Raw genomic sequence first — 16,038 nt, forward strand, 5'->3', positions numbered from 1 at the left:
GAATTTAACCCAAGATTCATATTATTCTTTCTCATTTTTGAAAATCTACATCCCTAATGTACATGTTTATATAAATTATGTTAGTTTTCTTCTTTTGTCTTTTCAAATGTCTTATCACTTAGTTTCATCAAGTAGAAAAGTAAAAAAACAAAAAAAAATCTCTAGAGTCTTTGCTTTTAAAGATATCTAAACTCAGGGGCTGGCGCTGTAGCATAGTAGGCTAAGTCTCCACCTGCAGTGCCAGCATCCCATATAGGTGCAGGGTTCTAGTCCCGGCTGTTCCTCTTCCAATCTAGCTCTCTGCTGTGGCCTGGGAAAGCAGAAGGTGGCCCAAGTCCTTGGGCTCCTGCACCTTCATGGGAAGACCCAGAGGGGGATCCTGACTCCTGGCTTTGAATTGGTCCAGCCCCAGCCATTGTGGCCATTTGGGAACACAAACCAGCAGGTGGAAGACTTTTGTCTCCCCTTCTCCCAGTCTGTAACTTTACCTCTCAAATAAATAAATAAAATGCAATAAAAAGATACCTAACTTCAGGGAAAAGTAAACAAAAGTCTATTTCAAGAGGATGAAAACTTTATCACTGGAAGGAATAGGGGAAAATAATGCAAGACTGTGATAAGCTCAAGACTGTGTGGCTTAATAAGGGTCTAGATACAAATAGGAACTGGTAAATTGAATTCAAAACTTACTTGCACTTATCTAACAAAGAATTTGCATTAGAACAAACATTAGCGATCATTTTGCCCAGTCCATTTTACAAATCACAAAATGGAGTCCCTAATAGGTAAGTTAACTAGTCTAAAATCACTCAGCTACTTCAAGTAAGAACTAGAACACTAGGCTCTGGCTTCTCTGTCAAGATTTGACATAGAAATAGGTTATCTATACACAGTATATAATGCAAGTATATAATTCCTACATAAAGCGAGCAAAATCATTGCTTTTTAATTTCAGAGACAAGGGTAGGCTCAAATTATTCTACTTAGCTGATTTCTCCATTTAAAATAACAAACAATTACCCTGTTGTAGAATAGAAGGCTAAAGCTTTAAACAAAGCAGCAGTGTCAATATCAGGGTCAAGATTTCAACAAGCAACACATTAGGTTAAAAAGAAATTCTAAAAAGCTATACTTAAATAAGAAATAACTTGTTCTCATTACTATATATTATTGTAATCATTCTACCTCATAAGGAAAAATTCCTGATTCCAAAGATCCTAGGATGTTTCCCTGAAACCATCTAAAGAAGGACAAGAAAACACCTGTCCAGCTAGGTTCAGACTGCTTTGCCAAATCTAGTTATCATGTCCTTGGGCTACATGAAATACAGAAAAACGCAGCACACGTACACACATCCAGCCCCGGGGGTAAAACTGAAAGAAAGCTTAACGTTTTTGTCTCTTCTAATTTTACAAAACAGGGTATGTCTAAAAGGGTGTAGTCACTTTGGGGAGAAAATCTGGCAGTTCCTCAAAAATGTTAAACATTAAGTTACCTTATGACCCAGCAATTCCACTCCTGGGTACATAATCCAAGAAAATTGAAAACACATGTTCATAAAACTTGTCTATGAATGTTCATAGCAGCAGTGTTAACAGCTGTCAAAAGGTAGAAACAAGCCAAATGTCTATCAACACAAGGATGGATAAACAAAATGTGGTATAACCACAGGATGGAATATTATTTGGCCATAAAAAAGGAATGAAGTACTGATACATGGATGAACCTCTAAAACACTGTGCTAAGTGAAAGAAACCAGATGTAAAAGGCCACATATTACTTCATTTCCATTTATATGAACCAGCCAGATAAAGCAACTTTATGGAAAGACAAAGTAGAATGATAGTTGCCTGGGGGCTAGGACGAGGAGAAAGGTTGGGGAGAAATGGAAGAGTGACTGCTAACAGGGATACGACTTGTTTTTAGGGTGATGAAAACGTTCTAAAATTCACTCTGGTGACAGTTGCACAACTCTGAAAACAATTTTTTTAAGATTTATTTAATTTATTTGAAAGGCACAGTTACAGAGGGAGAGAGAGAGAGAGATGGAGAGACAGAGAGACAGAGAGAGATCTTCTATCTGCTGGTTCACTCACCAAATGGCCGCAATGACTACAGCGGGGCTAGACTGCAGTCAGGAGCCAGGAACTTTCTCTGGATCTGCCATGCGAGTGCAGGGACCCAAGCACTTGGGGCGTCTATCATTGCTTTCCCAGCTACATTAGCAGGGAGCTGGATCAGAAGTGGAGCAGCTAGACTTGAACTGGCACCCACATGGGATGCTGGCATTGCAGGAGGCAGCTTTATCAGCTATGCCACAGCACCAGCCCCAACTCTGAATTGTGTACTTTAAATGGATGTTATCCAGTATGTGACTTGTATCTCAATGAACTTAAAAAAAAGGTACACCTGATCCTTTTTATCAGCTCAGCATTCCTAGCTAAAACTGTCCATATCCAAGCCCTAAACTCCTTTGGCACATAGAGCAAAAAGAGAGAGAGGTAGTTATATTACTGGTTTCTTCTAATGACCTGAGTAATTAACATAGTTGCCTTACTCTAGTTTCAAGTCCATAATCAAAGCAGGGGACCAAGCAAAGTAAAACAGAACAGTAAACAATAAGTATATGGAAACACTCAACATCATTAGCCTTCAGGGAAATGCACAACAAAACTACAATGAGATATCACTTCACACCCACGTGGATAGTTAGAATCAGAAAGACTAACAATAACAAGTGTTGGGGAAGATGTGGAGAAATTGGAACCCTTACATACTATTGAAGGGAATATGAAAAGGTGCAGTCTCTGTGGGAAGCAGCCTGACCAAAGGTTAAACGTGGAGTCATCATATGATCCAGCAATTCCACTTATAGGTATATCATGCTCAAGAGAAAAGTAAACATCCGTCTGTGCAAAACTTTGCACACTAATGTCCATAAAGCACTGTTGCTGACAGCCAAAATGCAGAAACATCCAAATGCCCATCAACTGAGGGGAAAACAAAATGTGACAGATACCTATCACGGAGTATTATTCAGCCATGAAAAGGAATGGCATATTGGATACGTGCTAGAACACAGATTGAGCCTTGACAATGCTATGCTAAGTGAATGAAGCCAGTCACAAAAGACCACAAACTATACGAATCCATTTATATGAAATGTTCTGAATAGGTAAATCCATATAGACAGAAAGTAGATTAGTGGTTGCCTAGGGCTAAGCAGGATGGAGAGGTGGGGCGGGGGTGGGGGTTGATGGCTGAAGGTTACGGCAGTGGCAAAAATTTTAAAATCGATTGTGGTGATGGTTGCATAACTCTGTGAATATTATAAAAGCTCTCAAATGAGTGAATTAGAAGGTCATAAAAAATGAATGACAAATACAACTCCAGAAATGAGAAAATGCCTACTTGCTGCATTAATATTCTTAAGCCTGCACAATTTGCTATCAAGTCAAACAAACCAACTCCTACTTTTTGGCTTCTCCTGGGAATCCCTCCCCCCCCCTACAATATCACTCTCTCAGGCTGCCAGCAGCCTTTCTAGCCCCAGGTTACTTCCCTCTTTGGAGCAGGGGTTTGCGGCCATCAAGATGAAAAGGGTTGAGAGTTGGTTTTACTCCATTGTTAACAGCTTCCAGCATCTGAAGCATCTCGGACTGGTATCTTTTGCTGTGTCCACATGTATACGGGTAGGGAGGGAGTGAGAGAAGGTTGTGACCTAGTGCAAAACCCCTAAATCCAAACGGCTCAGGAAATCTGACTCCAAATGCTGATTCTGTTCCTCGCTGGCTGTGTGACCCTGAGCAAATCACTCAACCTCTCTGACCCTTATTTTCTTCATCCATACAATGGGGAACATTAATGCTTATCTCACAAGGATATCCTGAAGACTGATGCTTATAAAAGTTTGTGGCACATGGAGGTACTCAATAATTCCATTCAACAAACAACATGCCAGGCTCCAGCCCAGGTGCTGGGCCACAAAGATGAATGCAATGCCAGCTGCAAATGGCTCATAGCTCAAGGCTGCTGTTAACAGAAATACCTTTTCTTTCTCCCTTACTTCCACCTGCACGAGAACCTTGATTCTTTGCCTTAGTATACTTCCGCCTCTGCACTCCCAAGAGAGATTCTGTTGATAGGGCAGCAGTTACCTTTATAGCCTTCATTCTCAAACAGGGTCAGATGGCTTGGTTACCTAAATGTTGTGGGGCAAACATCACTTTTATGTTTTCAAGTTACAGTCAACATTGATCCCTAACTCGTCCAGACCGTACCCACAGGTGTTCCCATGGTGAAAGTCGGTTTGTTCAGCACTTTAAAATAAGTTCTGGAAAAAAAAAATCTCATCTGGATTTACATTCCAGTTGAAAGGACTGGTCACGAAGGATCACTTCCCAGTTTAGCTACCTTAGTGATCTGGCTCGCCTCTTGATTTTGAAATCAAGTTCTATTCTAAAAACAACAGGGCTTTCCAGAAAAATACTAGTTCAGTTTATAATCACAGACTGACACAAAGTCAGGGGAGGGACGGGGGCAGATGTAGGAGATCTTAATGGAGCAATTCCACAAGCCACAGAAAGATACGTTTCATTTTAATAGACTGGAAGTGTACTTTTGATGAGAGCCAGTTGTTGAAATGTTCAATTTGAATTTTAAGCAGGATTATACATGCCCAAGAACATCCTGCTATTTTTAGCTAATAGGTAGGGTTTTTTGTGTCCACAACAGTTTGGAGCAATCAGGAGTGAAACTATTAAGCAGCATCTTTCACTGTGGCACCTTATCATTTAGTACTTTTATTTCTATGTGATTATTTTCCAGAGCTTCATCGTAGAAACACTAGTAGAGCACTCATACTAGGCATGATACAAAGATCAAATAAAAAGAGAAGGTTCCGATAGTTCACTGTGGGCTTAACCACATGAAGTACACCAGACAGATGGAGGCATCTGGAGGTCAGAGCATTCCCAAGTTGCCATCCAGTGCCTAAGAGTCCATTCGTTAAGAAGCAACTGTCCATGGCGGCTGGCACTGTGGCGCAGTGGGTTAACGCCCTGGCCTGAAGCGCCGGCATCCCATAGGGGCGCCGGTTCAAAACCCAGCTGCTCCACTTCTGATCCAGCTCTCTGCTATGGCCTGGGATAGCAGTTGAACATGGCCCAAATCCTTGGGCCCCTGCGTCTGTGTGGGAGACCCAGAAGAAGCTCCTGGCTTCGGAACGGCGCAGCTCCGGTCCTTGTGGCCTTCTGGGAAGTGAACCATCAGACGGGCGACCTCTCCCTCCCTCCCTCCCTTCCTCTCTCTCTCTCTCTCTCTCTCTCTCTTTGCCTCTCCTCTCTCTGTGTAACTCTGGCTTTCAAATAAATAAATAAATCTTTTTTAAAAAAGCAACTGTCCTCAGCCTATCACCTTTCTAAGGCCTTCACCTTCCCTTTATGTAGTCACAGGATAGGGACACTGAAAATGTCCTAACACTGACCGTGGGGATGGAGGCACAACTCCATGAGTATCATGGAATTGCAGACCTAAGTGGAAGAGTTGCATGGTGTATGAGTTAATGTTCAATAAAGCCATTAAACAAGGAGGAAAAATGTTCTTACTCTGCTTGTTCTAATTAGTCGAAGCTATGTTTTAATCTTGCATGCTAAAGAGAGAGTGGCCACCACAAAGAGCACGCTAACCTTCCCTTAGTTTCTTTCCTGCTGGTCATCCACTCTCAGCCAGATCTGAGGTCTCTCTGGTGTTCACAACCACAGCGTCTCAGCTGGTGGACAGCAGGATAGAATGGATTGCTGACCCTCGGCCAACTTTCCCTTCATGACCTTAGGCAAGTCACGTCCTGGCTCTCGTGTAGCTGTTCCGGTTTGTACAATGAGGGATTAGACTACGTGAGCTTTTCCAGCTCCCACATTCTCATGCTATGTGGGAAAAAAAAATCCAAAAAATGAACACTTAAGTTGGCCAATAACATGCACTCTCTGCCAATCTTGCCAACAGACATATATTTGGATTATTCATTTTGTAAATACCCACTGTGATGCAACCCTCTAGAGAATTGTATTTAATACACTTATAAAATGATCAACATGGAGTCCTGAGTTTTAAAAACTAGCACTTTATCAAAGAAAATTCAGAATCCAACAAGGAATGCTTGATAGTCCCTCTGGACCTGTCTCCAAGGGTCCATTTTCAAATGGAAAAAAAAAAAAAGCTTTTGCCTGTTGGGACCCTGTTGGGCTTCGCAAACCAAAGAAAGAAACAAGACTGAGGTGGCAGAGCCTGAAGCAACGGTGGTTCAACTAACCCCGAAGAGAAGAAAGGCCGGGTGTAGAAAAAGTGGGAGACCAACAGGAGATGGCACCCCAATCTCCATTACGAACTCTTGAGAAACGGGCTCAGAGAGTAATAAATGCTGCAGTAATCCCTCCACCCTGGGGAACTTACAGCTTTTCGCGCAAACCAGTTGCATTCCCCCGGCAAAAGTCACAGAAACATGCAGTCACCAGTTTGCAACATACCACCACCAGACAAATTCGCTGTATTGTTTCCATGTGGCCCACATCAGAGAGCAAAACCGAAAGAAACAGCAATTTCTCCACACACACACACACACACACACAAATATGCAAAAGAAACCATTTCCTTTGCAGAACCTATGTTGTCTAAGCTGAAGGCACGAAATGGATAAATATTAGATGCTAATAAAAAAAAAATCAGCCAGTTCCGCTCTACAGTAAAAGGCAGGCACATAAATGGCAAAAACAAGAACCCTAAGGTGTGCTCCTTGTCAGTCACCTGGACGCCAAACACGGAGAGAAATGACCCCAAGTGACCATTTGCATCCGACTTCCCCACTACCTCAGATCCGCAAGCCCTGCTGCTTGCTACTCCCCCTCCACTTCTGTCGCCCATGCAAAGCTCCTCGTGCAGGAAGGTGGCAGTCCTCTGGATTCTACGGGGTTCTCAAGGCACAGATCGGGTGGGGGGGTGCGGAAAGGACAAAGGTAGGCAAGCGCTGGCGATCTCTCGCAGCCCGGCCACCGGGCTCCCAGACTCTCCCTTTCTGCTCACGGAACTAGAGCACCTGCCTGCCCAGGAGAGCTCACTTCCTCCACCGTGGGAAGCGGCCCACCGAGCCTAGGTGGCCCAGGAGCCCGGTGCTGCAGTCCTAGGGGACAAAGGGAAGGCTTCCAGAGGGGAAGGGACGAAAGAAGTCGGGAAAGGATGGCGAACAAAAGCCAGGGGGCCGGCCCTGAGAGCACCCCGCCAACCTCGGCTGTGCCCTGAGGTTAGGCAGAGCAGGCGTGGGGGGAGGGGGAGGCTCAGCCAATTTCCCCGGGGAGAAGGGCTAGTGCGCTGACGGGGGCGCAGCAGCCCGCGGGCAGGAGGCTGCGGGCAGGACTGGGGCCCTGCGGTGAGAAGGGGGCAGCGTTTGCGGGTGGGCAGGGGTGATGTCTAGGAAGGGACAGAGCCCCGACGAGAGAGCGCGGGGCCGAGAGAAGCCCTCAGGAGGGGGCTCAGAGGGGACTAGGGGCACGAGGAGGAGGCATTCGAGGGAGAGGACAGAGTTGGGGGCGCAGTGTTGGGAAGGAGCTGAGAGCAGAGCCGTAGAGAGGCTAAGGGGCACTGTGAGGGGGCTTCGCCCTAGTCCGCCCCACCTCACCTGGCGCCGAGTCGGAGTCCAGGTCTAAGGCTGAGAAAGCGCCGGCTCTGGCCGGTCCCTCCGTCCCGCGCGGGAGACCACGGACACAAAGCGGGGCGCGCGGGAGGAGGGGAGGAGGGAGGAGGGGGAGGGGAGGGAGGAGGAGGAGACGCCTGAGGCTCGCGAGGGGGGGAAGGAGGGGCGCCCGCCGCCCTCTGCCAGGGTCAGGGGGCGGGGCGTGCGGCTGGAGGCCGTGCGTGGCCGGCCAATGGTCATCCCGCCGGCCGGCAGGCTAGGGCGCGCCTTCCTGCAGCTCACCTCGGCACCTGGGCCTTGGCTGGCTCCAGCCAATCAAAAGCCTTCATTTGCATAGCCAGCCCCGCCCATTCGGCCCAGCCCGGGACTGCTGACTGCGAATACAAAGAAGCCCCCCCCCCCCACGAGAGGGGAGGGGGTCGACTGGTCCCCTACCTCGAGGGCGGGATAACACCTTTTACGCGCACTTATGGGTCTTTCGCCTTCATCTTGATGCGGGGAGGGGCCTGGGGGTCCTAGAGGCTTGACCCCCACATCCTTTAATAGGTCGGATCTGCTCTCCCTGAGGTCTCTCTAACCCAAGAACTGCTCTCCAGTTCCCGGGCACACAGTTCCCCGTCTTCGCCTCGGAACCGTCCGCCTCTCCCCTTTTTTCCAGTTGCCCCAGACGCTTTTGCTGCTTCCCGTGGGCTGCTGCCCACTACCGGCTCTGTACGGCACTGCAGCACCGATCTGCAGGCTCTGAGCACAGCCTTGATTTATGCTTCCAAGCCGCCCAAACCAACCCCCGCCCAGAAGGAAAGAGAGAGGAAGAGATTACTGCACAAGGGTAGGAGGGACCTGCTCAAGGGGCTTTGTTACCCACGATGGCAAAATCGCAGCAACTCAGTTGTAACTGAGTAAAGTGTAAACTACCCCATCATCCCTTCCCTTCTCCTACCTTCAGGTCTGTACTGGGCCACGATGGTGACTGACTGGCCAGCTCGTTTCAGAGCAGCTGCGGCCTGCTCATGAGTTGCATTCCTCAAGTTCACTCCATTCACCTGTCCAAAGAGAGGCGCCGTGAGCTACCCCAAAAGCACAAAAGGGAGTCAGTTCTTTGTCCTAGCAGTTGGGAGAGGGAGATAGGTAGCCCATCCGTAAGTCTGTTGGAATGCCTTTTCCAAATATCCCACCGGTGACCTGAAAACAAGACCTAAAGGACATGGCATCTCTAGTGTAGTAATTGTCTTTGTGGAGGTCAAATGTCCATCAGGGCTAAGATCCAAGAGACATTCACTTCCTCCCCAAGGATAAGTCCGTTCTTAGTGCCTGTCCTTCACCCAGGCCATCTATAAAGACAACACAAGGTTTCTCCGGTTCTTAGCCCTTCTCTCATCTCAAGAAGCAGTCCATGGAGGAAGCAAGGTCTCCTCTCCTCCTTTTGAGACTGGCACAGCTCCCATCCTCCCACCTTGCCTTTGTCTGCTCACCGATAAGATCCGGTCTCCCCTGCGCAGCTCCCCACTCAGGTCGGCTGGGCCTCCTGCCAGGATGAAGGAGACAAAGATGCCTTCTCCATCCTCTCCTCCTACGATGTTGAAGCCCAGGCCTGTGGAGCCCTTGTGCAGGATGATCTTGCGGGGCTCTCTGGTGGGAAAGGAGCAGAGGGATCATGCCAAGGGAGAGATGAGCTGTTTGTTGTCCCTGAGATGGCCAACGTGGAACAAGGCTGCAGGGAGTGAGGGCTTGGGGCCCTGGATATGACACCCTATTCCTCCCTTTGTCTCCTGAAACCTGCTTGGCGGCTGCCTTCTAGCCGGTGCCAAGTTTCAGTTCCTCTTCCCTCTCTTCTTCCTGAGGGCTCGGAGTCAATTCCCAATGGACAAACCCCTACCCTGAATTCTAGCGACCAAACCTCTCTGGTCTGACTCCACCCCACATTCTCCCATGTTACCAACCAGTGCGCTGGCACTCACCCTGCAGAAGCTGTGTGCATCCACTTAGCACATAACTCCTCTGCACCTGCAAAAATCCCACCCATGACCTCTGACCCTTCCTGCCTTCCCCAGCAACCTATTTAGTCAGCAGTTGTCATTATGTACCCCTTGCTAGGTGATGTGAGAGACAGAGAGAAAAATCCTAGGTCCCCTAAAAGGAGCTTAGGGACGGGGCTGAACAGAGGAAGAGCCCAACTCAAACTAACCATCTCTAAGGAAACCCTCTCTGAGTGGCCATGGTGACATCAGGCGAGTGCAAGCAGCCACCACCTATATATCCATCCATCCCCCGCCCCCCAACATGCTGACTAGCATCATCCATCCGAGGAGCCCCAAGCCTGAAGCCTGATGCCTCCTTTACTAATGCTCCCAGCCTCCGATACCAGGCTCACTCCCTGAGTCCCGGATGCTCTTGCTCACAGCCCTCCACTCCTACCTGACATCCCCTCCCGGCCGCAGGGAACGGAGAGGCCAGGCCCACCGCTGCGAAGCCCTCCTCCAGGCCGAAGCCGAGGCCGAGCCCAAGCCCAGGGCCAAGCCGGAGCCTGAGAACTTTCGGGCCCTCTCCATGGCTTCTCTCTGGCTGTCCCCCGTCCGCCTACCCTTCCGGCTCCACGGCAGCCTGCCCAGCAGCCTACCAGGCCCCACCCCGCAAACCTGTCCCCCGGAACCCCGGCCGGCCCGACCAGTTCCACAGTCGGGGGAGGGCGCCGCCAAGGTGGGGCGGAGCCGTACCCCGAGACTCCCCCACCCCGCCCCCAGCCGCTCAGCCTCTCTGGGTGCTGCCACACCGGGGGCTGCATTGCTAATTCGAAGTGGCTGCAGCTGAGGGGGCTGCTACCACTGCAGAGCCCGCACCTCCAGCGCCCCCTAAACGCTCCACCCCACCCTTTATCTGCACTTTCCCATCGGGGCCACTCACTCGGCACTCCCCCTGTTGGCCGAACTTGTCCCTGCAGCCATCTCTACCCCCAGACTCCAAAGCCGACAGGGACCACAGCACTAGGCTCTTCGTGGCCACGCTTCAGGGTGGCCCGGCGTCGGCCAGAAATGGATGTCCTTCTCCCCTCCCTCCCCACCCCCATCCCTGCGTAGCACGAACCGCCTAGAGTCTCACCTGGTGAAATCCTCCTCGGCCAGCATGTGCCTGGGGATAGGAGAGTAGCGGGTGGGGGGAACCTGGGGAGGAGCAGGGTAGCTGACCTTGCTCTCCACAGCCCCCAGATAACCCAGGCTGGAATTATGGCTTATATGGTTGTCAGCCAAGGCAGTAAAAGCTAGAATCAAAAGAGGGAGCGAAACAGTCAGAGTTGGATCCACGCGGGTACCCTACCCTAAGCCCCTCCAATTAGCTCCACCCCCCACCTCAGGTGCAAGAGACCCGGGGATGCTGCCGATTTCCGAGGCCGCTCCTCCCCACTCCATCCACCCCCCAGCGTTCCTCCTCCGCAGTCCTTTCTAAATCCTGGGCTCACTCCTGTGAGTCTTAGAAAGAGCTGAAGTCAAGGCAATCTACAAAGAAAGGCATGACTCGAGGTGTGACTAATAATAATCCCTCACATCTCTCTAGCCTAATACAGGTTTCCGAGGGTTTTCTCTTCCATGATCTCATTTGATCCTTGCACCAGTCCTGTGAGGAAGGCAGCACATGGATCATTAGCTCCTTTTGGCCAAAGAGGAAACTGAAGGCAGGGGAAGGGGACTTGGCCAAGGGCATCTCGCTCTAAGGAACAGAGCTGGGATCTGGACTCAGTGCTCCTGACCACTCTCCTTTGCACTTGCTCTCTCTGAACGAGAGGTTTGAACGTCTTCCTTTCCAAAAACCAGGGGTGGCACGGTGGCGCGGTGGTGGGGCGAGGGAGGGGGGGAGAAGAGGCAGGGGCTTCAGGCCAGGAGCAGGGGCCAATGGGTACGTACTGCTGGCGTAGTCGGGGGGAGCGTACATGTCGTTGAGGTGGAGGCTGCCTGGCTTGGCTACCTTCAGATAGACCATATCCGATGTGTTCTTCAGTGAGGCCACAGCTTCCTCATGCCTCACATCCTGCAGATTGGTGTTGTTCACCTAGAAGAGGAGAGGCCTCAGGCTGGGACCTGGGAGACGAGCAGCCCCGGCCAGGGGCTAACCTGGAGGGGTGCCTTTTCAGGGAAATTCAACAGCAGACTAAGACAGGCCCACGTTTAGTGCTGTGAGGAGCAGAGAGGCAGGAGGTAGGAGGTGGCATGGGGCGGGGGGGCTAGCCAAGGCAGGAACTAGGGCCTTGGCACCTGGGTCAACACAGCACAACTCAGAGGATGCTCTTGAATCTTGTCAGGATGCCTCTCCCCCGAGGGAGTGAGGTTTAGGTGGAGTGAGAGGGTGCCGGAGCTCCCCCTCCCACCCTGCCATTTGGACACCCCTGCGGAGCTGTCTCACCGCCAGCAGCCGGTCCCCGATCTGTAGGCGTCCGTCCTTCTGAGCCGCTCCTCCCTCAATGATCTTGGTGATGTAGATGCTGTTGTCTCCTGGGATGTGCTGGTTGCCAATGCCCCCAGCGATGCTGAACCCCAGGCCTAGTTAGGAGCCAGCAAGAAGCAGGAGAGGACCAGAAAGAAAGATTAGGGCAGTCATTTGACCCCCAAATCTAACCTCCCTCCCCTAGCCAACCCCCCGGGCCCACAGGAGCTCCTCCCAGGATTCCCAAACACAGGCTGCCATCCTGAGGTCAGTCAGGCTGGGACTCGAGAGCCAGAGAGAAGGCCATGAGCTGGAACTGTGGGAGTCAGCCTAGGCCATTCCCTTCCATTCCCTATGAGGCCAGCCAGGCCCTGGAGCCAGGGGCTCTGTTGGGAGCACAGGAACCCAGAAGGCCGCACCTTTGGGCCCTTTCAGCAGATTGACCTCCATGATGGTCTCGGGTGGGGGCTGTCGCCTCCGCACCACCAACCGCACCACAGGGCCTGCCTCCTTCAGTGCCTCCACGGCCCGGCTGTGTACCACCTCCGACACGTCCACCTCATTCACTCGCAGTACACAGTCATTCACCCTGCGGAGGAAGTCCAAGAGGCATGACACTGCGCCACCGCCCCTCCACCCCCTCTCCCGCCCGCCCCTTCCCACCTCTCCCCTCTCCCGCTCTGAGATCTAACACAAGGGTCATCCCATGAGCCCTCCTCCCCTCATCTCCATCCTGCCCTGTCCCCCACAGCCCTGCTTCCAGGCCATCTCACCCCAGCCTCCCATCCATGGCAGCTGCTCCCCCAGGGATGATCTTGGTAATAAAGATGCCAGGGTCATCGGGGACATGGGGGTTGTCGATGCCACCTGCAATACTGAAGCCCAGGCCGGAGTTGCCCTGCAGAAGGGGGTGGAAGGGCACAGTCGGTTCACTCTGAGAGCACAAAGAAGGGTATGCAGCACCCCAACTCCCCTTACATCCCAAAGCCGGGTCTTTGAACCAGAGAAGGGGCCATGGCAGGCTAGGGCCTGTGCCAACAATTCTGGCGGGGAAGCCTCAGCAGACCCATCTCCTCCCCAGTTCCCCAGGCCTTGGCGAGCAAGGTCAATTAATATTTGTTAGTGGTTGATTGATTGATGACTGATGCAGTGATGCGGCCTCAGAGAGCCGCTGTTTCCCCCATCCTTTCAATGCGAGTTCCCCCCACAAACCTTAAAACCAGGGTTCAAGATCCTCCCCCCCTTCTGGCTCCAACCCTCTCCTCCCTGCTTCATCCCCTGCGCACTGGCACACTCACCCGCTCAAGTACTATCTCCTCGTATTTGAACATGCCGTCGCTACCGTTGACCTGCGGGAAGACACAGGCAGTCCCCTCAGCACCTCCCGCCCGATGCCCAATGTTCAAGCCACCAGCCCCCTGGTCAACCTGCCTCCTCCCCCACTCCCACATAGCAGGAGAGCCCGAGCACACCCCCAGGGCACCTCTTGGCCACAGATGGGGACAGGCTGACCCCGAGGAGGCCACTCCCCTCCCCTTCGCTTCCAACCATATCAGGGCCAAACCCAGCTTGCTCATTTCACCCAGATCAATTGCCTGGGACTGAGCCAACCAGTGGTGCACTCACCGAGAGGCTGGGCTCCAGGGCCTCGGGGTTCACTAGGAGGGGTGCAGGGCTGCCCTAAGGGGGATGGCAGAGATGGAGCATGGCGGGCAAAGCACACCACACCCAGCATCCATAAGGGGCACCCAGAGGCCAGGACAGAGAACCCCTCCCCTTCTGAACTATAGCACCCGCTGACTTGGAGATCAGAGACTCACACCACGTCAGAGCTAGAAAGCCAGCAGACACCATCTTGCTCAAGCCCCCACATGTGACATATGGTGACACGGAGGCCCAAAGAGGACATGAGGTCTGCCTAAGAGCACACTGGGAGTTAGCCACACAGTGGGGACTCCACCGTGGGTTCCCAGGTGCTCTTTTGCTTACAGCAAGCTGTCCAGTCCACTGGTGTTTTTAGACACTCATCCCCTGGCCCCAGAAGAGATCAGGGGGAAAAGGAAAGTTTGCACCTCCTTCAGAGTATCTCGTGAACCCTCCTTCTACACCTCCTTCTGGGGCTCCAGGAACCCAGTTCCTCAAAGGGGCAGAGGGAGGCAAAGTCCTAATCCATTTTCTCTGAAGGGACCTTTGACCCTCAGCCCTTTGTGCTTCCCAGCAGAAAGGGCCCTGGATGGGATCTGGTCAGAAGGCAGAGGCAACGTCAGGGCCAGAACGAGAGCAGGACAGACAAGGTTCTCCACGAGGGAGAAGCCAATGACCCACACAGCGTGGCGGAGTCCACGGCCTTCAACATTATCGCGGCAGCCGCGGGAAGACAGGCAGGGGAAGGAGTTGGAAACACAGGGCCGGTTTGACTAATCCACAGAGGTCGCTTCCCACACAGAACAGACTTGGGGCCACTCGACAGTGGACGTGTGATTCTGGACAGACAAATAGCACCTGCTTCCTGGCTCCCCACTCTCATCCCCCAACGGGAGTCCTCTGGTCGCTTTCCCCAGGTGTCTCAGCGCCCCTCCCCCACCTCTCTCTGGCCATGTTGGCCCTCTCGTGACCCCTGGCCTCCTCCTCAGAAGAGGAGAGCTAGAAATCAGTGCCGGGGGTGGGGGGGTGGGGGGGGGCTCCTCCGCATGCCCTGCTCTGCTTCCCCCCTCCCACCTCCACCCCACACAGCTTTGGCTTTGAGAAGCGGAGAGGCGGAAGAGAAGGAGGGGGCTGGCTAGTCAGTGCCGCCACCATTTCTGGGCCTGGCCCCCGGGGCTTCACGCCCTGCAGCCTTGGGAGCTGGTGATGGTGGGCAGACTCCAGCTGGAGCCTCTCCCTGGCCCCTGCTCCCAGGCGGAAGAACCCACAGTCCTTCAGAGGCCCGACGCCAACACAGCTGTCTGAAGAACCGTGCAACAGACACACAAGCAAAAGGACACCCATGCAGCTCCTGGATGCGTGTGGTGCTCCATGTGTGCCCACATGTCTGGCAAGCCGTGCCTCGAGCCCCGCTCAGGTGCCACCCAGAGCCTCCCAGTTCCTAGGGGTTCACCCGCCAGCCCCCACCCGGCTTCCACTCAAGGACCTTGTTCCCAGGGCCAGGAGCCATCTAGGGATGAACCCTGGCAAAGAAACCTTGGCCAACTGGCCCAGCCCTAGGATTGGCACTCACCTCCCAGCTGGGCAGGACAAGTATGAGAAGGTGTTGGCAAGGAGAGGGCCCCAGGACAGAGGTGCAAAGGAGAAAGGGGGATGTGCTGGAGAGGGCAAGGGACCAAAGCAAGGGATGCAGGAAGCGGTAAGTGTGGACAGACAAGGCCAGAACGGAGAGCGCCTCTCCCCCCAAGAAGTCCCCACCTTAGCTTCGGAGCGAGGGCATATCCTCTCCCCAGAGGAGGACAGAGGCAACCAGAACGGTCACCAGCTTGGGGCAGTCAGCACCTGCTCTCAACAGCAAAGTCTCCTCCTCCTCTCCCCCACCCTGGGGGCTGCAGAGCTGGCTAACCAGACTGGCCCTCCGCCATGCGTGCCAGGGACCTGGCTCTGCCGGCCCAGCCTCCATTTTGCTGCTTCTCCCACAGATGCTCCTTCCATTTTCTAAGCTGGCAGTTTAAGCTGGGAGTGGAAGCCGGAGTTGTGTCCGGCACCCAGGGGCTCCCGATCTGTGCCAAGTCAGGGCTGAGACTAAGCTCTCCCACATCTGGGGGTGCCCAAGGGGGACATGCCCCACTGGGACCAGTCCCTGCACCAGAGCAGCTGCCCCTCGCCTGGCTCCAGGCACCATGCCTGTTCTGAAGCAAGGAAGATTGCTACAGTCTCCCCCCCACCCTCCCAGCCCATTCCCCTACCCCCCCCACCCTCCGCCCAGCATACACACTTCAGAGCTGCTTGGACAA

The 16,038-nt window shown here is 52.6% G+C and overlaps 1 protein-coding gene across 6 annotated transcripts in view; it reads right to left on the minus strand.

Annotated features, from left to right (window-relative positions):
* The window catches only part of DLG3 (discs large MAGUK scaffold protein 3), a 57,176-nt gene that overhangs the window by 39,955 nt on the left and 1,183 nt on the right, over positions 1–16,038 (minus strand). For 2 of the 6 annotated variants that reach the window (XM_062184491.1, XM_062184489.1), the window contains exons 2-10: positions 13,724–13,777; positions 13,396–13,446; positions 12,871–12,995; positions 12,517–12,686; positions 12,077–12,213; positions 11,581–11,725; positions 10,781–10,940; positions 9,157–9,313; positions 8,625–8,727 (exon numbers count right to left, since the gene is read on the minus strand). In XM_062184491.1, coding sequence (XP_062040475.1) covers positions 8,625–8,727; positions 9,157–9,313; positions 10,781–10,940; positions 11,581–11,725; positions 12,077–12,213; positions 12,517–12,686; positions 12,871–12,995; positions 13,396–13,446; positions 13,724–13,777 — 1,102 coding nt within the window. Of the gene's footprint in view, positions 1–7,669; positions 7,799–8,119; positions 8,197–8,624; positions 8,728–9,156; positions 9,314–10,780; positions 10,941–11,580; positions 11,726–12,076; positions 12,214–12,516; positions 12,687–12,870; positions 12,996–13,395; positions 13,447–13,723; positions 13,778–16,038 lie in introns of those variants that run through there. The other 4 variants (XM_062184493.1, XM_062184490.1, XM_062184495.1 and 1 more) reach the window with 3 other exon arrangements.

The sequence above is a fragment of the Lepus europaeus genome, chromosome X (genome assembly GCF_033115175.1).
Source record: "Lepus europaeus isolate LE1 chromosome X, mLepTim1.pri, whole genome shotgun sequence".
NCBI lineage: Eukaryota > Metazoa > Chordata > Mammalia > Lagomorpha > Leporidae > Lepus > Lepus europaeus.